Consider the following 23,724-nt stretch of genomic DNA (forward strand, 5'->3'; position numbering starts at 1 on the left):
ATTTCAACTGAACAATTTTTTTAACCTCTTAAAAATAATTTTGTAAACCAAATGTTATTATATTATTAAATATTATTACCCAAAACAATTCATGATAAAAAGTGATACTGCACTCACCCCTATACCAGGAGGCAAGTCTTTGTAGTCCAACGGATCCAAAAGTTTAGTCAAGAGTCCAGGTAAGTAAGACAAGCACATCTCCATCCAACTTGGAGACACACCCACAACATGGCGGAGGCCAAGGGAGGCTTTCCACACAAAGGGCATAATACCAGTAGCAGTATTGAGATCAAAATTTTCTATCAACACCTAAACAAACATTAAGACAAGAAAATATTTTTAAAATACTTTTTTTTAAACAAAGCTTATATAAGCATAGTTGTATCAATTAGTTTTAATCAGTCACGTAATTTAATTTGTAGCAGATCTAGACTAACAATAAAAAAAGATTTATAAAACTTTTTTAAAAAAAAAGGGGAAAGGACATGAATTCAAACTCATGGCTCAAACCTTCTCAGGCTTCTCAAGTCAACACAGTAACCACTCTACTAGTGGAAAGCTTATGATCATGGAAGATTGTATAGTTATCTATTGTTTCTATAGTCTCGACCTATTTTTCAGGTTTGTGTTCAGCAAGACTCAGACAACAACCTATAAAGGGGACTATTTCAGCTTATACTACCACTTTAGTCAATCGCAGTTTCTTTCCCTTGTTCGATACACCAAACAAAATAATTTATTGCCAATAGTCAATTAACTAATTTGTAAATTTTTAAAATTGATTTTTGTGTTGTCAGGTAAAAGAAATAATAGTGCAAAATTTAAGTTTGATCCAAGATTGGGTGTGGGAGAAATAACGTGTACAAACAGAGTGAGTTGATATAGGCTTTGTAAAAAGTGCATCAAGTTTTACTGACAACAGTTTAAAAAGATGACATCGCTTATACAGTAACCAACCACTTTTGTTTTTCCCAGAGGTTTGGTATTGAAAAACTAAATCCTTCTCAATTAAGATTATGTTTGTAATCTAGCAAATGACTGCCAGAATACCAAAATAAACTTTTAGAAAAAAAAAGCTTAATTGTTCTGATTAAAATTAATGAAGTGTTTATGAGATTTAAAAAATAACATGAAAATTGTTACTTGCCAATAAATTTTTAAAAAAGTTATACATGATTGTGTACTAATTTGTCATAACATTTCTACTGCATGCCTGATTGAAAGGCAGGTTATTTCTTAGTTTTTTTATTTATTTTTCAGATGTATTACAGACTAGTTCAAACTTCTCGCAGGATGGCAGGAGCTGGGGGAAGTCAGATTTCAAAACTCCCAGAGGATGGCAGGAGCTTGGGGAAGTCAGATTTCAAAACTCCCAGAGGATGGCAGGAGCTGGGGGAAGTCAGATTTCAAAACTCCCAGAGGATGGCAGGAGCTGGGGGAAGTCAGATTTCAAACCTCCCGGAGGATGGCAGGAGCTGGGGAAAGTCAGATTTCAAACCTCCCGGGGGATGGCAGGAGCTGGGGGAAGTCAGATTTCAAACCTCCCGCAGAATGGCGGGAGCTGGGGGAAGGCAGGGGCATCCTAAAAATCCAAAATTAAAAATTCCAGATTCAACCTGTGAGACCTCGGTTCATAAGCCAAGCGCTGTACCACTTAGCCACAATGCCTCTCACCAAAGAATGACTTCAATTAAATTCTTATATCTGCATAGAAAGTGAAGACACAAGTTTAATTTTGTAACCATAAAGAATATGTTACATTACTTTCTTGACATCTTCGTGGAAATGAGAATCTGCTAAATCTATTGCCATGGGAACTAAACCAATGCCATGAGCAACAACTCCTAGGAATGGACGTGAGATGGGCTGATCTTGGCGTACAGTCTGTGAAAAAAGAAACCAATGAGAGAAACATTACCACATTGAAAGACATAAGTCATTTTGAAAAAATGTTAGGTTCTGATGGTTGGTTTCCAAAGCACTACACTTGCATATTCTAATTTTTAAAAAAACAACAAATAGTAAATGTGTTTTTGACAGTAAAAATAAGATTACAAAGTTAAAAAAAGAGGTGAATGTGGGGGAAAAAAAAAACAAGTAATTTTGGACAAATTTGTTCATCGGTGGACATACAAAAGTTAAAAGCTAATTGAACGGAGTATCAATATGTAAAATATGATGGGAAACCTTCAAACAAAATATTTTATAAAGCTATGGCAATGATGTTTGTTTATATTTGTTTTACAGAATTGAAAATTATTACTAGCCTAAACCTCCCACAGGGCAGAGAGAGAAGGGGTTGGGCAGGGTTCCATCAAGGCATACCACACAACCAGGTAGTCACTAATTGAGTTAAGAGGATATGAGGTAATATCAAATGTATTATTGCTTTCTCCATGAACTTTCTACTTAATTTAAATCAAAGGACTTGCCATTAGGTCCACACTTTGTTCAGGGTACTCTTTACTTGGAGAAGAAGAGCTGCTTACCTGTGGACTAAAAACAAAGAAACACTCAAGTCTGGGAGGGATAAATCAACTCTAGCCAGTACTGGTATGCACAACTATGCTCAAGTCTTAAGACTAGTCTAATATTAAACCCAGAATTTAAGGTAAAAGTTCAATATTTAAAAACCTAGATTATATTACATTGTTTGGTATTTAAAGGCTAAATTAAAATTCTTTTTAAGAATGAACCTAATAGTAAAGGCTTTAAAACTGCTTATGAGACTCACCATTGAGGTAATGTTCTGAAGTACTTAGTTTATAAACATAAACTGCAAGGTACTTATTTTATAAAGAACACATTGGAATGCTATCCTCAGTTTAAGCCAAAAAAAAAAAGGTTGAGTAAAATTTCAAAGACAAAACTTAGGGTAAGGTTTTAAATTTTGTAAAAAATTTGCCCATCTTTTTTTCCCCATGCTTACAGCATGCTCAGTGCACTATGGTCCAATCTCTTTTGAGGACCAGTGAGGGGGGACATTGTCCATGCTTCCATTAGATGATCAGCAAACATAACTTAGCTTAAGTTAGGTTTCAAACCTGAGCCCCCTTTCATACGTAGCCAAGTGGTATTTGCTTCGCAGCCTCACATCCCACAATTTTAAAAAATCTTTATAGATAAATGAAGTCATATACTTCCTTACAGTATAATTGGGGATGCATAAAAAAAAAAAAAAAGCTTTAGAATGTACAAAAAAAGCAAGCGGAATGAGTCATGGCTACTTTGCATATGTATATATATATATATATATATTATATTTTTTTTAAGTCATGCTGAGTTTATATGAATATTTATAAATATATATATATATTTAAATATATTTGGGCTATTGTCTGAGGTGCTACAATACATGCAGGTAATAATTAAAACTAAAACAAAAAAAAAGCAAAACATATTAATGTCTATTCTTTAGGTGCTGCTACTACAATGAGGCAAAGAAAGCTGCAGTTTGAAACAGTTATGAAAATCTGTTGAGGACAACCAGACATAGATGAATAGACCCCAAGGAGTAGTATCATGGCTGCGATTCTTCTCATGTCACACCTACTCATACCATCTCTTGAGTAATGGACATTCCCATGTAAACATATGAGAACAGCTGCACTCGCTTAAAGCAGGTGGTGGTGCTGGGCGAACAGACATTATGCTGCATTAGCCAATGACAATCATAAAACCTCTACAGAATCTTTTTATCTACTCAAGTGCATTAGCTTATTGATCACAAACAGTAAGCTTATAAATATATAAAAGCTGATAGGACTGTTACAGATGTGAGTGTAAAAATGATTCTTGTAAAAAAAAAAATAATAATAATGAAATTATATATGTCTGTGGAATAAATGTCAGGAATTATGTGTTGAGGATTAAGTTACTGGGGATAAAGTGACTCAACTAAAAGGTAAATAATTTCACAAAGGTTATAATTGCTGGACATCATTTTAGAAGCCTACATAAAATGTTACATTAATACATATATCTGCAAGATAATCTTTTTTATATAATGCTGCATCTTTTCTGTCATAATTATCATAAAGAAACAAAACAAAGCTGCTCAATCTTTTATCCAAATATTAAAATTTAACAGCTACCGTGATAGAGTTTCTTCAAATTCTGACAGCCTTAGTGCTAGTAGAATTTTCAGAAAATCACTGCAGACAGGAATTTTTTTTTATTTTATTTTTCAACCCAATAAATCTGGACTAATCTATTAATAGATTAATAGAAAATCCATAGTCTACTTGTGGTAACGATAAAAGTGGGATTCTCTGCTGGCCACACCACAGCCTCATAGAAATGATCTAATCTACTTCACAGCTACACACAAAATTGTCCTTCTGTTAATGATTACATGATTACTGAGATTTTAAACAAGACAAAAGCTTCAACAGACAGCCACCACTGTGAAGAAAAGTATTGGTAAGACTTACCCCGTTTCCAATATTCCTTTCAAAAGGTCTTCCCTTTCACAAGAGCTATTCAACGATGGCGTCTGATCATTTCTAAAAAAAAACACAATCACAAAGTGCTGATCTCCAGGCCTAGTCTTAAGACATTCAGCACAAATAACTCTTAGTTAACAAATACAAACTGCTTTGAAAGTGCTTATTGCTTTTTAGAAAGGACTTGTACAAGGAATTTCTCTCTTCACAAATTAGATTGCAGGAAAAAAAAAAAAAGAGATATTCATAGGACACACAATACTAACCCTGAACCATAACCATATTCCTAAATATAAATATAATCAGATGTTAGTGTGCGGGTATACAGAAATAAAGAAAAGAGGATAAACACATGACATTTTGTAACAATATGAAAAATAAAGAAAAACAACTCATGTATCATCTAACTTTGTGATGCTATAAGAAAATACTTATAAAATATATAGAAAAATATTAATTGATCAATTCCCACCATAAGAGAGGGTTTTACTTGTTATTGCAATTAATGTTTTATTAAGGTGATGTGTGGCCAGCAAAATGACCAACCACCTTTATGTTTCTCATGAGATGTCCACAAGTGTCCCTATAGAAGCACTAATTAGGAAAAGGCTGTGTAAGTTGATTGTGACCAATCTCTGTGGACAGAGCTTGCCACTTTATGTGCCAAACAGCGCAGTAGGAACTAAGTTCAAGTCTAACTTAATTAAGACTACAGCTTGTGTTTTAGAGCTTTGCTCTGAATGGTGACCTCTGACTTTTGATTTGGCAGCCAAGTAATTATTTACCACATTCTTGTGGAATCAACGCTGGTATCATCAGCTAGGAGAGAAGGAGTTAACCCTGCATGGTTAGAGTGTAAACTAAAATATTTATCATTAAATGTGCATTTTGTATTTTATTTAAAAATTTTTTTTTGTTGCGTGTAAAAACATTTACAATAGAATCTTCTGCATCTGGACATCAGTCCTCCAGAATGTCAAATATCCAGACTGTCTTTTATGTTTATTTTTTGTAGTACAGTATGGTATCTAAGTGCTATTGCTGATGTGCGAATTTGTCTATTGCATTGCTTCCTGATCTTGGTACATTCTGGCTGTATTGTAGCCAGTGTTTCTGAAACACATGCTTGAACTAGTCGACTGATTCCCCTGTATATATGTAGTTTATTATATTTTATGTTTCCAAACAAATGTTCTTTACATGGTTGATGCAATGGACTGTTTATAATGTTCCGCATTTGGTTAACCAGACAATCAAGTATCTGGAAAGACCCTGTTCCCAATTAATTTGGATAATCAATGCTCCACTGTATACTATTGTAAAGCTGTTGAAACCAGTTCACAGGACACTCAAGGTAGGAAGATTTTGAAACTTTCTTACAATGCAATGGGTCACTTTTTGTTTCCCTAACATAGCCCTGTGACCACAAAAAAAAACTAAAAATCACTGCTTAACAATGATGACAATTATGTTAAAATTATATACAATAGTGATGGAAACAGACATGCACATTTTAGGACATTTTCTACATCCGCGTTTGCAAACTGCTATGTTGTGGCGGCCTAAATAAGAAGTTGTGGAATTCTTTCAAAATTATATAGAAATTAACTATGTTAATTATTTTCTTTAAATAATGTTACAAACTAATTACACTACATAAGCTTTAATGCACACATACCCACAAAATGCCTGATAGGCACTAGTGTTTGTACATTTAGAGAAGAACAGCTTTTCTTCTTAGCATCTAGCTTATTATATCTGGTCCAGGCAGTGTGAACATTCAATAATAGATTAATGTTTTACTGGTACTATAACCAGTGTGACACACATTCTTGTGCTAGCAAACCTGGCAGACACAAGAAGTTTGCAAGAAGTAGACCTCTAGACAGAGCCGGCCTTAGGCATAGCCAATTAGGCAGCTGCCTAAACCCTCCAATTGGTGGGGGGCCTTGCACAGGACTAAAAAAAAAAAATTTAGAGAAAAACATAGCAGAACTCCTAAGACTCATTTGCTAGCTTAGCTCTAAGTCTCTACAGTGATTCAAGATGCCATAAGGAATGCTACGTGAATCATGCTAGATGAATATATTTTTTTTTGTAGATGCTCACTCACTGCATATTTTTTTTTTGTCGTTTTATTTTTCTATTTCATTTGGGGCCATCTAATTCACTTCACCTAAAGCCTCCAATTAATGCAGGTTGGCCTTAGTCTAGGTCACTGCCACACTAGGTTTTTAAAACAATAGTTTTAGATCTAGATTTATGTAAAGAGACCAATATTGGATCTGCCCATTTGCATTATTCTGAAAATGGAAATATAATAATATCGATTTTTTGTTTCATTAAAACAAAAAAAGTCCCTTAAACAATCTTTTTTTTTTGTCAGAGAAATATCTGTAGGGAAAATAGGATTTAAAAAAAAAATGACTCCGATGAAATTTCTGAAATTCGTAAAATTGTATGCCCATTACTGATAAAATGTAGTTTTTTGGAAGCAATGCAATCATTGTTTAGAAACAGTGCTATAAACATTCAGGGTGTAAAACATTTATAAATAAATAAAGATGGATACTTCTTCTGTATATGAGACATCATACTTTCTTAATTTGATGATTTTCTAATTTAATTAGATATAAAAAAAACAAAAACAAAACAAAACCTCTTTCCAATAAATTCAATTATACAAAAAATGTTCACTTCATTCAAATCTTTGTATATTACGTTTGTATTTTGGTCACAAGATTTTTTTAATGAAAGTATTTCTTTTTTACATGTATTTGTATTTAATAATGGAACAAAAAAAAATGAATATAAACAAAAAACTTGTTTCCTGGAATCTATCTTGTTGCAACTGCCTTGAAGCTTCTTAAATTCTAGAAAGAATATGTTTAAACTCGTTAGGGTCAACAATAAGAAGTTTAGCTGATAATTTGAAGAGGTGGTGTGGCCATCCCAAAATTTCATCCAACATTTTATAAGCTAGACAAATACTTTTCAGCCATCATTTCTAATCCTCACAAGTAAACCTTTTGAAAAATGTGCATTTTAAAATATTTTTTTAGAATTATTAAGAACATTTCCTGAGCACTAGGTAATGATGAAGCTAAATGCTTAAAGTTCATTAGACCTCAGAATGTTTTTAATCCTAATATAAATTTCTAGGAGGGTTCTGCAAAATCTGATCTCTACATATTTAAGTAAAAAAAACTGCTCTCTTCTTGTAAATGCCTCATTTTATTTTACCAGCTGCAAAAAACTTTGATCTACATGATTATAAACAGGCTTACCCATTATGTTTCTTTACCAGCATTTCCAATAATCTGTTACTTGAGCTTTTTGGCTGTTTGGGTCGAGCTCCCTGAGATTTGTATTGAGTATCTGTAGTGCTCAGAAGATAGGATGAGCTAGAACTACTGCTGGGTGAGCATGCCTGAAGTCTCTGAGTCTGATCCAATGAAGGACTTTCAGGTATAGGACTGGACTCAACCCAAGATTTGCAGTAATTAGGATCAGAGACCTTCAAGTTAATTACACTCTGATCATTGGACAAGCTGGAGCTCTTTTCTGAGGAGTTCAGAGTACATCTGTCCCCAAACTGCATCTCTGAAGAAGTCAGTTTTGGCGCAAAATTTGATCTTTGCTGACTCATGCTAGAGGAATGTATGTTTGTCAAACTCTTCTCGCCAGATGAGCTAGAACTGACTGATGACTGCAAGATATGTTTTGTATCAAATTGAAGCTCTGGATGGGAGGGATTTAGCAATGACCTGTCATGATCACAGGCCAGTAAGTCCCTTTTATCATGTCCATTAGATGTGATAAAACTCTCTCCTTCTGATAGGAAATTAAGGCCTTTGTCAAACTGCTGCTGGGGAGACACAGGCCTGGCCACAAAAGTTGATCGACTTTGACCATAACTAGGGGAATCCAAAGTTTTCTCTGAGAAAATACTGGCCAAGCCCCTACCCTTACCAGCCACCTGTTTATCGGTTGAAAAATGTCCATTAACACTGACTTTATGTTGGGGACTCAGTTCACAGCGAACTAGGGCAGGTGGTGAGCCAATGTCAAGCAAAGATTGAATCCTGACTGAACCTGGTAGTTGAGGTGAAATGTCAAACTTTCTTGGAGTACTAGTACATTTAATGCTAGACTCAGGAGAATTACCAAAAGTCCTAAAAGTATCCATAACTACTCTTTCACAATTGTCTCTTTGACCACTGCTGCTATTATTTCTGTTTAGTAACTTTTGGTATCTATCCAATGGCTGCTGGGTCTCAGCACTTTCAGAAATAAGAGGAGGTAGATCTGTAAAAGTAATCGAGGGATCTGGTTAGATAAAAAAAAAAAAGAAACAAAAATAGCTTTCATCTGAAAGTGACAATACTTGAGTTAATAAAAGTACACCAGACAATTTACACAATAAGTTAACAAGTTAGTTATGTAAACAGGACAGTGGATGTAAAGTCAAAGTGAAAATACTTGTGTAAATGACTATTTTGTCCATTAAGCATACACACAAAATAAGTTAGTTCAATAAACGTATTTATAAAACAAGTCCTCTAAAAAATATTGATGAAACAAGATAGTTCCCAAATACAAAAATAAACAAGCAAAATATAAAAAATCCTTCAAAAAAACAAAACAAAAAACAAAGCTAATCTGCATGTCATTTCATCCCCCATATTTTGAGTGAACCTGGCACTTGACCATGTAAGTGATGTAACTGTCAGACCTGCAAAATCACGCTCGCCACCCCACCATCACCTGTCCTAAAATGACCATCAAGATCATTGGCAAAATTTAACTGCAATAGTAGAAGAGTCATATATGCTATAATATGCTCAAGGTGTCAGATGGTCTATATTGGAAACACAGGCTGGACCTTACAACATGACTCCATTAACACCTTAGAAACATTCCAAATTTTGCAACTAAGCCCGTCTCTATTCATTTTAATAACACATGTCATAGGGGCACCACTGATCTCCTAGTCACTGCTATACAACAATGCAATGACAAAAACACCAGTCTGCAGATCGAAAACAAACTTATCTACATGTCAGGCACCACCCAACCTCACGGGTTCAACCAACACACTTTTATTTAATATGCAATGGGCAGTAACGCTACCCCCTTTCCCATTCATCTTTGCCTGACATCTCTGTCCCCTTCTGATTTCCCGCGCTTTTACACCAGCGTAGCTCATTTCTTTTCTGCCTCGATAGAGAACAACATCGGACAGATAAGTTAACTTAAGACTATTTTGTGTTAATTGTTTGTCTTTTTTTTTTGTTTGTTTTGTAGCTGATGAAGACCTTGTGGCCCAAAGGTCCTTTATTTTACTTGGTCTGGCAGGGTTACATATATGCATGTTTATTGTATAATCTGCACTTACAACAGTATCTCTCAACAATGTAGAAGTTATTTTCCTTATCAATAATTAATTGACAAATTGGTAAAAAAAATGTATTGATTCATGTCTTGTCTTATGCCAATGAATAATTGTGCAAAGTTTCAACTTCAGCCAAGAATGGGTGTGTACAAACTTTTTACCAGACAGACAGAAGAAAGACATGTTGAGTGAGCTGATATAAGCTTTGTAAAATTATAAAATTGAAAAAAGAATGAAGAGTACTGCATTATTACCCTTAAATGACACAAACTAAAAAATGACAACAGAAGCACTCCAATACTGCACATTGGTTTTACCTATTATTAAAACAAAAAGAGTAAAGTACCCTTTTCAGACCTTGCAATCTATAGAGCAGACAATGGTCATCTCTATTGTGGTCCATAGTAAACAAGGGTGTCATGTACCTAACACTGAGACAAACCATCTTTACTTTTCCTCAACTAATGTCAAGTACCTATTAGAGTTGGGTGGCACCCTAAACAAATTCTGAACTTTGAAATCCCAGTCTTCATCAGGATTTGAAACCAATACCCCTCAGTTCAGAAGTCAAGTGCTTTACCACTCTACAGCCATGAATAGATTCTTTATAGGCCTACACTGATCATAGATTTATAAGTGTTGGTCTGGTATAATGTATTTAAAGAGGTGACTTGGCAGAGCTTAGGTTATTGGTTGGCATGCATGACTAGATGCATGTCGCGTAGGATGTAATACTCTTCTGTTTTGAAGTAACATCTGTATAATAAAAGATAAGATAGGTGAACTTGTTGATATTTCAATGTGACTTGGCTGTAGTAAGGTTGAATTTTTGTTAGATCAATTAATTCAATAGGAATACATTTTGTATTGTACTCTGAGATCAAGGTCTCTGCTATACATTCATTCTTCCATGATTGAATATAGAGCTGCATAAACAACATTAAATAAACACTTTTCCTGTTTCTATGATGGACTTATAGAAGAGTTTCACTGCTGTTTCCTTTTCTTTGATTTTTTTTTTGTTTTGGAAACACTAATGGGGAAGAATGTGACAATAAAGCATCAGACATTTTAAAGCTAAAAGCATGCAAACACAAAACACAATATACCTGGTAAAGAAATAGCATAGCCTTCCTCCAGCAATTTTTGGTTAAAATATATTTCCTCATCAGTGGTGATGAAATACAATTTCAGGTGTAAAACTGAATCACAATCTTCTTTCATAATCTCAGCTCGACATCCGATGCTATCTGTGCATTTTAAATATACCATTGAAAAATCAATATCTTCATAATATGACACAAAATATGTTAAGTTATCAGAATTTTCGAAATTATGATATATCCAAAGCATGTTCTTAATTTTGTCATAACAGTAAATAAAAGTAAATAAAAAAGTTCCCTTTTAGACCTTGCAATCTATAGGGCAGATGATATTAAGGTCATCTGTTTCTAAGGCCAACAGTTAAAGAGCAGGGTGTCATGTGACCAGCACAATGACCAACTGCCTTTACTTTCCCCAACTAAAGTCAGGTACCCATTAGAGCTGGGTGGACTCAGGGGTGCCCTAAAAAATTCCAAAATTCAAAATCCCAATCTTCACTGAGATCCGAACCCAGGACGCCAAGTTTGGAAGCCAAGCACTTAACCATTCAGGCACTAAGTAGATAGCAAAACATTTTTCCCCACAATATTAAGCAATATGAGATCTAAATGTTGAAAGTGTGGTTGTATGGTATATTCTTTGGACTGTCATATCTTAAGCCTCAAGTTCAAACCTTGCACACCAAAATCGCATGCTGTCCCACAGAAGATTTGGACTAGAATGTAATAATCTTCAATTCTGAATGAACATTCAAAACTTTAAGCATTTTTCCTTATTTTATATGCATAATGAATTCATATTTTACTGCATATCATGAAACACACCAGAGATAACAAATGACCTACTTGAAATCTGGTCAATCATGAAGTGGGTGGCTGCCTCATCCCATTCTTCACAGGCTCTACACAATGAGAGACAAGTACTTTGTAAGTTCTTTATTTTTAATTATTTTCTTTAATAATAACAATATGAAAAACAATGTCTTTTCTAATTTAAAGATTATAATATACATCGAAAAGATAGCTTGAAACAATCACTAAAAAACATACTACTTTGAAATACAACCTTTGCTTAGCTTGGTAGCCCTTTTCCCCTAGCTCCATGGTCATTGTGATAGGATGAACATCCCAAAGGCAGCACTTAAGGACTTGTTGTGGATATTCTAAAAACTTGCGTGGCAATGTCATCAACCTAAAAGGAAGCCATTAACCTAAAGGTAATACTGTAAGAGATACCAATGTGATGTTTGAAATGACATGATAGGATAATATCAGTGGAGGTAACACTTTAATTAGGGACACCCCAAGAGAGCCTTTAATTAACTATTTTCATCCCCCCACCTAAACTGGACATTTTTGGAAAATGCTTCAATGGGCTAATCATACCTACTGGGACTGTATGAGCCAAGCGATGAAGGAGAGATGTGTTTGTTGATTAGTATTCTCTATTTCCTAACTTCTTTTTCGATCACATAATTTCAGAGTAACAATTATTTGTAAGCATTTACTCTCTAAATGTAAAAAAAAAATTGCATTTACTTGCTTTTGTTCTATTTCCTTATGGGACAGTGAAACATAGAGAAGAAAAATGCAAAAGCAAATTTCTTTGTTTTTTTAAATCAGTTGCCCTGTAAAAGTTTATAGGACAAAAAAGAGTTTTAAGAGATCATTTAGAAAAATACAAAAAGATGGAAATGATAAATTTTAGTTAAAAGAAAATGATTGTGTAACCCTCCAAGCACAGACCTTCAACACCAACCACCTTCACCTATCACTTAGTCTGTTGGACAGCTTATAATCCATCGACCATATTCCTCCTTCGAACACACACCATACTAGTATACTCACACAATCAACCAAATCATTGAATAAACAAATTTAATTACCTATGTGAGTTACAGAGAAACTCTGAAATGTCATCTATCTTGCTGCACCTGATACACAAAAAAAAAATAATCTTAAAAAAAAAAAATGTAATGATTTAAAAAAAAAAAAAACTGCAATTTTATTATTCTATGATATTCCACTCTAGAAATAAAACATCACTATTGCTAGAATAGTGTGATGCTCACATAAAGCTGTGGTCTGTTACTCTTGAAGTTAGTCTCACTCTATACCAGATTCCATCATCTCCCAATGCAGCACATATGTCTTTCTGAAATCAGAGTTATAGTGTACTATTCAGTTTGGTCAAAAACAACAATTCTAGGTAAGTAAAGCAAAGTTATTATCTTGCTCCCATTTGACATGAATTTATGAGTGAGATACCAGCATTCAAAGTACCTCAGCAGGTCTGTAAGAAGTAATGCCAATACTCTGCAGTTCATTGAGACAGCTGGTCATTTCTCTGACAAACATGGAAAAAGTAACCGCATCTTCATCTTCATTGGTCAATATTTTTACTAAGAAATTGCCTGGATGTATAACCTGTAGAAATTTAAAATTTTAATTGTATTTCTAGTCAAAGAATAAATACATAATATAAACACTATACACTTTTATACATTTTTTAAAAATATAATTGTAGTAATGCCTTATTAACATAAACAGTTTTATGCATTTTATCTAATCAGTACAAACTTGTTATTGCTTAAAACTCTATCAAGACTAAATGATTCTTAAATCTTAGGAGACAACATTAAATGCTGCCTATTCTCTATTCTGCAGTTGAGTATCAAACATAAAAAATCTTGACCTGTTCTGATTTCAAACTGCTAATAAAACAATATATTTCATACAACTGACATAATCAAGTCACTGAAATTAGAATACCAAGTAACTGATGGTAAGGGCAAGTGATTTAGTATGTGTATTTATGTGTATTTACTTGTTATGGAGTGTGTGTGTGTGTGTGTATGCATTTCCAAGGAGATGACGAAGAAAGGAAGCATTTATTGTTAGTCTTGTAGAATGATACAAGATAAGCAGCCCTGTCATAATCTATGTTAAAAAGGAGAGATGACTCTAAGATGTTAGACTGTAAGGACTCAGTTTAAATATCAGTTAATTTCACTTTATCTCAAAGTCAAATAGTCTATATTGTTAATAATAGTTTTGTTTATTTAAGTTATTTCAAGTTCTATAAAATTAAAAATATCATACGCCCCTACATTGCTTTAGTTGTTCACTAGTAATCTGGTGCTACAAGTTAATGACCGATCTACAACAATATATCAATTATAACCCCTGGAGCTAATATGACATAGGATGGTTACAAAATAAAAGTAACATGACTGCATTCATATCATTTTTTAATTAGCATGACTGATTGGAATTCCAGAAATTCTTTTAAAAAAATTAATATTGGATAATAATTAAACAATAAAAGTAAAATACTAACCTTCAATATTTGTATCTTCTTTATGTGTTTTTCCATTTTGATTAGATGGTTGGTATTTGTACACCTTAAAAAAAAAAAGTTTAATAAATTTTGCTTTATTTGTGCATTTTGATATATTTGTTAATTCCACTTGCCAGATTATCATGTCTTAAAAGGGTAAATTGCAAAACAAAAATAACAATAATAATAATAATAATAATATTTCTTTCCTCACACACACAAATAAGGCCGTAATGTGGAAATTTTAATCTGAACATAATTAAAGTGTGTGCTCAGCAATTACCATAATTAAATAAACAAACAATAAAATTGGAGAAAATAATCTAGTAATGGTTCAATAGAAATTGCAATCCTTAACTCTTTCTCTCTGTAATTATTGTCAACATTCCAACAGAATCATTCCTTTTGCTCATGTATTTCACTACCCTGTTCTGATTAAACTTTAATAACTTTTTTGCATGTTATCAGAAAATGATATAGATCTATTTAGTAAAGGATTAAAGGAGAATGCAGGCCCTTTACAGGTAAAACAAATTGATAAAAGAAAATAAAAGTTTATTTTGGATAATGGAATTTAAAAATAAAAATTTACCCACTGTGGAAAAGTCATTTTAGAACTAGATCTAAACAATATTTATGACCAAAATTGAAATAAAAGTATTTTTTATGATAGTTATTCATATTTTTTAAAAACGTAATATTTATAGCATAAATAAAACATTTAAGTTAATTGTCTTGAGGTCACTATCCCATGTCACCACCCTATGAAAAATGTATATAATATAGAAAAATATAGCCTTTAAGCCCCCACTCTTTAAAAGCATTGTTTTTAGTAAAAACACATTGAAAATGAAAAAAATCTTTTTTTCTTTTAAGGGAAACTATTCAAGATTAAATTATGAGCAATTATAAACATTTACATAAAGGGAAGAAAGAAAACCAAACTGACTTTCTAAGCATCTAAAATAATATCGTGGATAAGGCTGCAGAATAGAGTTAAATCAATGATGATTTGGAGAGAAAGAGTTAAACCTTAATCGAGCTAAGGATTATTACAGATCTACAATAATCTGGATCTATTCCTATATAATATAATCTAGTCTATATACATATAGACAATATAGATCTAGATCTCTAGTCTCTCAGTCAGTCTTGGTTGTTTATACTCATTAACCCTTTTAAGACGGAGCATTTTAGCATGTCTTGTGCCAAAAAGACGGAGCACTATTTCCAGCCTTAACACTTCTCTTATAAAAAAATTCCTAACAAATTTAATAAACTAATTACTTTACATACACAAAACTATATATATTATCAAAAAGAAATGAATGAACTAATTTAATCTTATGGAATGTATCTGAAATATTAACATTTATTAAAATAAGCCAAGCTAATTTGCATAATTTATGCACATAAAATTCCAAAAAAGTTTTTTCAAAACAAAACAGAATTAAAAATGTAAGAGTTTTTTAAAGAAGTTTTAGGCTTTGTATTCTAGATATATATTACTGTAAACTTAGATATAAAGTGATATTATCATTATTATGATTTATGACAATTTATGATGAGTAAGAATCAGAGTAACATTCACATTGACTCCGATTGACTCCGACTCATTGAGTAGCACAGCTGCACTGCCATTGACCATTGCATTGGCAGTGGCAGAGAGAGAGAGTAGTCTAGATAGATATTAAATATTAGATTCTCAAATATATATCTAATTCTAGAACTAGCTCTACCCTCTCTAGATGATAGATCTATTAAAATCTACTAACTAGAATTAACTAGGATCTATAATCTATATCTAGACTAGTTCTAGATTAGTTTTTTGTTTTTTTTTACTTTACTTGATTCAATGCAAATTCTGATTCTGCACATTGATGATCGGTTGAATCAAGAGTGCTCGGTCTTTTATTATGCTTCCGGTTACAATGTAACATATTATAAATATCTAAGTGTGTTACAGTGAGTGTGTACGTTTTTTATCTAGGCGTGCTTGTTTTTAACACATCTAGACTCTATCTAGAGTCTATAGACTAGTATAGATCTAGTATAGAATCTAGTACTATAGTATAGAGATCTAGAGTCTATCATATCTAAAAAACATTATGTTATTGTTAGCCTATTCATATAACTTATTATATATTTAATATATATTATAATATATATTATATATCTATATATATAATGATACTATAAATATAATCTATATTAGTATATATTATAATATAATATATTTATATATTCATATTGACTAGATCTAGATCTATTATATATTAATATTATAATAAGTATATTATATAGAACTATAGATTCTAACTGAATGTTACATATAATAAATTATATATTATTATATAGACATAGATCTACCACACTTATTATATAGATCTATTTATTATATTATTAAATTTATTAAGAGTAAGGTCCTGGTCAGACAAGGTATTAGTATTAGCCAGTAGAGAGTAAAGAGTCTAGTCTACTCTAGTAAGTGTGATGTAGTCTATGATAGTCTCTATCTGTATCAGGCTATGGCAATAAAAAAAAAATAAAGTTTATAAACTAGTGCTGAGTTTAATTAATTTAATAGATTAGACATCATTAGATTATCATTATCTAGATTTATACTCTGTATTAAGTATTAGTAGTATAGTATTAATAAGTATAGTATATACTAAGATCTAGTAAAATCTAGTATATATATTATATTAAATCTAGACTCTAGTAAGTTAAGTCTAGTAAAGTCTAGTACTAATTAGACTCTAGAATCTAGATCTATTAAAATCTATATATAGATCTAGTTTTAATTTTAATATAGATCTAGAATAATCTAGATTAGATTATAGATTCTTCTTATTAATCTTATATTATATAGGGTTTCTGACGCCTCCTGACATTCCAGGATGTCCTGGAAAGCTCCTGAAATTTCAAAAAACTAAAAAAGTCCTGGAAATCTCCTAGAATTTTAAAATATATCATTATATCTCTTATGTCCTGGAATTTTGCAGATCAAAAAGAAAAAAAAAACATTTTAAAAAAAAGTTAGTTGGCACCTTTAAATCAGAGGATGGGCCAGTGTGGGTAGAAAAAAATTCTAAAGGCGCTGGCTCCTGATTTTTCCTCAGGGTTAACTCCCAGCCTTTGCCACCTCTTCTGTTAGTGAAAACAGTTCCGCCAGACTAAATACCTGAGCCACACGTGAAGGCCAGGAGTTGGACTGGTTGTCAGCTTAAGTCGCTTGCTATTGGAAGCATTTTATAGGTAATGAAGTGCTTACAACCATTAAACTTTCAGCAATGACAACCTAAATTATGCCAACTTTGGCTATTGTTATAATTTTTGCTCAAATTTTATGTCCTGGAATTTTATCATTTCTCCTAGAAAACTCCCGGAATTTCATATTGACTTTGGTGCAGAAACCCTGTTAATATAGATTCTAGATCTATATTAGATACTATTATATAGATTTTAGATCTAGACAAATATAGAATATAGTCACTCCTACCCATGATTTTGTATTCTTGATTATAGATCCTTATATATGTTTCTAAATAGGTGTAAAAAGATGCTCCATCCTAGATCTCTACATACTTCTGTTAGTTGGGTCACAGTTAGTAGTCTAATTTATTCTTTATATTTGCTAATGTGCAACTAGAATCTATATTTACTCTTTTTGTTTTCAAGGTTTCAATCCTGAAATCAACTTAGCAGCATAAGAATCTCGCAACGGGAAAGTACTTAAGAATGGCTACAAAACGATCATCAGCACAATTGTCCAAAAATGTTTTGCAGATGAAGGTACTAGATCTAGGTTCAATCAGAATGAAAATCATTGCAGCTCATTGAATGAGTAAATCTATTTACAAACTAGACTGTGAGTCAGTAGGAGTACATTCATAAAATATAATGTATATTTATCTCTAGTATATTATTCAATATCTGTGTAGTAATATGATTTCACTTTTTATTTCAGTTTATGCAACGAAGTGCCCTGAGAATAGAACAAGAACAAAATGAAGAAAACTTACAGAAAATCATTGATGATGAACATTGGGCTTTAGATTTGCCAGACTATAAAACCAAAGAGTAAGATGACTTTTTACAGTTAGTGTATTAAGAGGAAGGGTGTGTTCATCTATGGCAAGACACACAGAAAGTCTCTGCTCATCCACTGCACCCAAACTTGTCCCCAGGCGTCTTGACCAAATCTTGCTTCTGGAAAAGGATGGGCTTTAGGGCAAGAGAGTGTGGTCAACGTGTTGTGCAAATCCTCCTCACTTGAATCAAAATTTTCAGTGCAAGACACTTAGTGATCTCTCCCCCCCCCCCCCCCACCACCACCAAAGCAAAGCCCTCAGCCCCCTGGATGACAAAAGTGGTGATCATCAAACCACAATGGACAAACTATATATATATATATATTTATATATATATATATATATATATATATATATATATATATATATGGCTTGTTCAACTGACCTAATGTTTTTACAGTTCATTGTACTGAATGAGGTTTGTTCTTCTGTGCAGTTTGTTTGTTTAATTACACCTTTAATTTTTTTTGTTTTGGAGGATGCGTTTCAAACGCAGTCCATTTAAAAAATATGATTCATTGTTTATTTCAGAATTAATATTTTTTCAATTCTTTCTTGTATAGCCTTGATACAAAGAGCCTTTTTTCTTCTTCAAATTCTTTGTTGCTGAATAGTGGAAGATTGTTTGTGCTTTCTGCTGTTTTGTTACATTTTGTAGTTTCTTCATTTACATTGTCTAAATGCTTGTTGTTTATTTCATTCTGTGATTTCTCCACTATTTCTTTTTCTCTTGTGTCATCAATTTTGTAATGACTGCATTGCATTTCTGGCTTAGTTTCATCATGGTGTCGGACCAAACAGCTAAAACTTGTTAACTGCAATCTTCTGCTCCTTCTGTGTTTTGAAATAATGTAGCAGTTATTATTTAGTCATCCTTGACCTTTGCATTTTTTATTATCCTTGTCGTCAGTTGATGTGCAATGGCTTCTTTTGTTTTGTTGTTGTTGTTATTATCTTTATTTCTTTTCCTCTCTCTTTTTTCTTCCATTCATTTTATCTCATTATTGAAGAAGAAGATAAGATATTGTGACTAGCTGTAATCCACTTAATCTAAGTCTGTTCATTTATTCATCTCATTATTGTGACTAGCTGTAATCCACTTAATCTAAGTCTGTTCATTCATTCATCTCATTATTGTGACAAGCTGTAATCCACTCAATCTAAGTCTGTCCTCGTGTGGCCCTTTCTGCTGTCTTGCTAATTTCCAAAAATCTTGCACAGTAAAAATAGTGAATGTCTAGGTTATGTAATATAGTATGTGGTTAAGACACCATAAAAAGTGCCATTATATCAAAGGTGATTCTTCAGTTCCAAAGATTAATGATGAGTGCAGTGTTTCGCATTTCAGCAAACTCAGTTGTGTCCTGCTTTTTTTTCTGCATCTTGTGCAGACAAAACTGTTGTCCGTCAACTGTCTATTTAAGCTTTCTTATCATTTTCTTTTTCTGTCTTCAATAGGGGTTGGTTTTTTTTTAGATCTCAAATATGAGTGCCGCGGCCTTTGTGAGAGCTCTCCTACTGTCACTTTCTGTATGGTATAGTAATTTGCTGAGGCGCGATGGCGTAGCGGTGAAGCACTTGGCCTCCAAACCAGGGTCCCGGGTATGAATCCTGGTGACAACTGGGATTTTTAATTTTGGGATCTTTGTTCACCCTGAGTCCACCGAGCTCTAATGAGTACGTGACATTAGTTGGGGAAAAGTAAAAGCGGTTGGTCGTTGTGCTGTCGACATGATACGGTCGTTAACCGTAGGCCACAGAAACAGGTGACCTTTACATCATCTGCCCTATAGACCACAAGGTCTGAAAGGGGGAACTTTTTTAACTTTATAGTAATTTGCTGTAGATGAAAAAAAAAGTCAGTTAATTTGTTCTGAGCTTTGTGATGTGTGACATAAATTCTTGTAGTAGAGATGATTTTTATGGAAGCCTGGCCAGTTTGTTTTATTTTTAATCATTGGGTTGATTTCTCCAACAGATATTTTTGACAAAAGGAATTTTACTGGAAAAAAAATGTGGTTTATTTGAAACTTTTAATAGGATACCTTGTAAGAGATGAAATGCTAAGCAGGTAGAAATGAACCATTTGTTCTAGCGTGCCTTATTTATTCAAATCTTGTAAAATCAAAAATGATTTTTAAGTTGCTGAAATTTATCATTCATTTTAAATAATTTTTTCCGTCTTATAATATTGACTATGGACAATTATTTACAAAACTTATTACAAATTCATTTTTTTTAAATTTCAAATCAAATGCTTAAAGTATGTGCTTTTTTTTTTTATTCCAGATCAGTTTTTTTGAAAGATCAGAGCTATACTTTTTGTGAGCAGTTACAGTATGGTAGACAGTCTTTCAAGGGATGCAACCCTGACATAGAAGTAGGAAAATATATGTGTGATCTTTTACATAGCATATTTAGAAATGTTTGGTCTATTTCCAGTCAGATGCTTTAACAAAAGTTCATGCTGTTGTCATCCTATCCCTGAGAACTGACAATCTAACCTTTTTTTCTATTACTATTCACCTTTCCCATGGCTCCATACATCGAAAAAAATTAAACTTTAATATTTTATAATTGTATTTCTATGACTATTATGTTCATCTGAAAAGTTATTTGTATTTGAATTGTGTCAATTAATTGGTATTTTAATACTAATTACCCAATTTCAAGTTTTAAAGGTCCCATTAGGCAAGAGTTGGTTTCTGTGAACAACAGTTTCGATTGGTGTGACCAATCAATCTACTATCTTTCTTAAAGTTGAGACACTGTTACCTTTCTTAGTGTTACCTCTCTTAGCTGGTCTATCCTTAAAGCCTTCTGTCCATTCCTGATATGTTGAGAGAAAGAAGAGTACGGGAGGCCTGTACTATAAAAACTTAACATATCATATTTGTATTTCAATTATTTCATCTTTACTTGCCGTTCATAGAATGAACTTTTTTTTTTTTTATTCTTTTTGCCCTTTCTTTTATTGTTAATTTTATAATTGATCTCTTGAAATGACAGTAATAAACAAAGTTACATCCCTTTGATGAGAAAAAAAAACCGTCTACAGTCCAGTTGCACTCTGGAAATATATTTTAGCATTGTAAAAATAATTTCTTCCCAAATAAAACAGAATTTAATTTGTGTTTACTTTTCTGAAAAATACAGCTTTTTTTTTTTATATAGAAATCTAAGCAATATTATTATTTATTTCACAAGTTTATTCTTTGGTAATTATTTTTAATGCTAAAAATAAAAACGTATAATTCAAATGTACTTGTAATGAATACTTACAGAAAATAATGAAAGTGAAACTACAGGAGCAACAGTTGAAAGCATCAGCAGAGAAAGAGAAGCTCAATAGTGTTAGTGATGTAGACATGGCCAAGAGGTGAGAGGGTTAGCATAATACTAAAATAGAAACATACGTCTTCTACTCATCTTTTATTTGTGCTCAAGAAAAAAAAAAAGGATTATGGGGTACTTAGTTCTATTTTTTTTTCCTCCTATGCATTCAGTCAAATCTGTCAAACAGTTTTAACAACTTTGGCTAGTTTCATGTATTCAGCCTCTAAACCTGCCTGTTTTTATGTGATGTTTGGGTTGGCTTGCAGGCAATCATTGTCAACAAGCAGCTGGATGGCTGCCTGGTCATGCTATAAGCGCGCTGGGCTGTCATTCTGCTGTCTCAATGGGTACATAACCTGCTCGCTGCATCCCCGACGTCCTGCAGGATATTTGGTCTAGGAAGTAGATTATCTTCAACTCTGAAGGAACATTTGAAACAAGCAAAAACATTGTGCAAACAACTGCCATGCCTGACCTGCAGTTAATTATAACATTTCCAAAAAATTAATTCACTTGAATTGTGTAGTGTCTCATTAGTTCCTCAAGGAGGGGACTGATACTACAATAAAAATCTTTTTTGACTGTTTTTAAATACAAACACTATTGACATCTAGCTTACAGGACTTTGTTTGTAAAATTTAAACTTTACCTGTTATTGATTGTTGTCTGCGCTGTCCATCATAACTTTATTTGTTGAAAAGATGACTTAGCTAAATAAGCAACGCATTGTGGGAATATGTGCTGTAGATACTTAGTTGGTGAGTGTTGGAATACATTTAGAGCTTGGTGGCAGACAAGTGATAAATAGAAAGACAACCTAGTGAAGGTCTCAACTTCAATTCTTGGTGGATAGCAGCTCTTGTACTTCACATTTGAAGATGATCTTGATCCACCTAGTCACTGAAGATCTTCTTTAGATTCTGAATTATTTTTTAGGTCGTAGTAATGAGTGAAATGTAATAATAAGGCTTGTCTTCGAGTCTGAAGATTAATGAGGAACGCAGTAAACTGTAGCATACATTCAATGACCTTTGCATTATTTTCTACATTCAATGACATTCATATGTGCCTGTATTATTTAGAGAGATTTCAGGTTTTGACTTTCCATCTGTAAATAGGAGTATCTAATTCCAAGACCACCATTTTACGAAAGTTATTAACCTTATTGGTGGTACATGCAAGTCTCAAATGCAATTATTAAAAAACTGACAGGGGTTGTGTGTGGATTTTGTTTTGGTTATGTCCCTTGCTCCATTTTTTTGTACAGTGATGCTGCCAGGGTCAGGGTTAATGTCCTGCTCCTTTCTATGCCTTCATTACTTTCTTACATTATGTCATATGTTCATTACTTTTTTACTCAGCCTCAAGGGATTATTTGCTGACACACCTTTACTTAACTCAAATATGAAATGTGTCTCATTGTGTCTCACTCTAATGATGTCTTGGTCTCACTCTGCTCAATACTTCCACAGGTACTCAACACTTATGCACGTGATAGCAAAGAAATTTGAAAAGAAAAGAAAGAGGAAAACTGGGGATGATGTGGATGGTGTGGATGACTCACAAGCTCAAACAAAAAAATCTTTTATGAAGCCTTCTGACGATGAATAATTTTAACATGAACATCAAATCAGAAAGTTAAAAAAAAAAGGATAATGTTCATTATGTCTGTGACAGAGATAAGAGATTGTGTGTGTGAGTTTGAAAAGAGGTTATGAAGACATGAGTGTTTGATTTGAGACTTGTTAATGAACTGCAATTTTGTTGACCATTAGAATGTAAAAGAAAAAAATAAAACCAGTGTTATCAAGTAGTGTTGTTTTTTTTTTCCCTATGATTACTAAAACATTTTTTATTAGACCAGAGATGAAACAAAGAAGTGGGGAGAAAGGGGGGGGGTCCTACTGGACTGCAGGAGGAAGCAAATACTTTTTATGGGCTACACATTGTTTCAATAAAAGAAAAACTTTTATGGGAAATAATAAATATCAAAATATGTAGTACCATGTAT

The 23,724-nt window shown here is 32.9% G+C and overlaps 2 protein-coding genes across 13 annotated transcripts in view; one reads left to right on the forward strand and one right to left on the reverse strand.

Annotated features, from left to right (window-relative positions):
• LOC106072324 (uncharacterized) overlaps window positions 1-16,223 on the reverse strand; it is a 47,375-nt gene extending 31,152 nt beyond the window's left edge. Inside the window, exons 1-13 of one of the 6 annotated variants that reach the window (XM_056034762.1) lie at window positions 16,126-16,223; window positions 14,284-14,347; window positions 13,227-13,370; window positions 13,016-13,098; window positions 12,830-12,877; window positions 12,010-12,135; window positions 11,790-11,845; window positions 10,950-11,090; window positions 7,733-8,753; window positions 4,434-4,505; window positions 2,433-2,496; window positions 1,765-1,884; window positions 118-309 (exon numbers count right to left, since the gene is read on the reverse strand). In XM_056034762.1, coding sequence (XP_055890737.1) covers window positions 118-309; window positions 1,765-1,884; window positions 2,433-2,496; window positions 4,434-4,505; window positions 7,733-8,753; window positions 10,950-11,090; window positions 11,790-11,845; window positions 12,010-12,135; window positions 12,830-12,877; window positions 13,016-13,098; window positions 13,227-13,370; window positions 14,284-14,347; window positions 16,126-16,223 — 2,229 coding nt within the window. Of the gene's footprint in view, window positions 1-117; window positions 310-1,764; window positions 1,885-2,432; window positions 2,497-4,433; window positions 4,506-7,732; window positions 8,775-10,949; window positions 11,091-11,789; window positions 11,846-12,009; window positions 12,136-12,829; window positions 12,878-13,015; window positions 13,099-13,226; window positions 13,371-14,283; window positions 14,348-16,022 lie in introns of all 6 variants that reach the window. The other 5 variants (XM_056034761.1, XM_056034764.1, XM_056034765.1 and 2 more) reach the window with 5 other exon arrangements.
• Window positions 16,121-23,523, forward strand: LOC106071412 (M-phase phosphoprotein 6-like). Of its 7 annotated transcripts, none has more exons than XM_056034770.1 (6): window positions 16,121-16,248; window positions 17,965-18,078; window positions 18,254-18,366; window positions 20,667-20,757; window positions 21,662-21,756; window positions 23,186-23,523. In XM_056034770.1, the coding sequence occupies exons 2-6, from the start codon at window positions 18,025-18,027 to the stop codon at window positions 23,322-23,324; spliced, it is 492 nt and encodes a 163-aa protein (XP_055890745.1). In that variant the 5' UTR covers window positions 16,121-16,248; window positions 17,965-18,024; the 3' UTR covers window positions 23,325-23,523. The 7 variants fall into 7 exon arrangements, with proteins under 7 accessions (XP_055890745.1, XP_055890748.1, XP_055890749.1 ...); XM_056034773.1 differs by having other exon boundaries at window positions 16,230-16,256; XM_056034774.1 differs by lacking the exon at window positions 16,121-16,248 and adding an exon at window positions 16,279-16,333.
• Window positions 23,524-23,724: the final 201 nt, after the last annotated feature.

Source organism: Biomphalaria glabrata, chromosome 7 (genome assembly GCF_947242115.1).
Source record: "Biomphalaria glabrata chromosome 7, xgBioGlab47.1, whole genome shotgun sequence".
Classification (NCBI taxonomy): domain Eukaryota; kingdom Metazoa; phylum Mollusca; class Gastropoda; family Planorbidae; genus Biomphalaria; species Biomphalaria glabrata.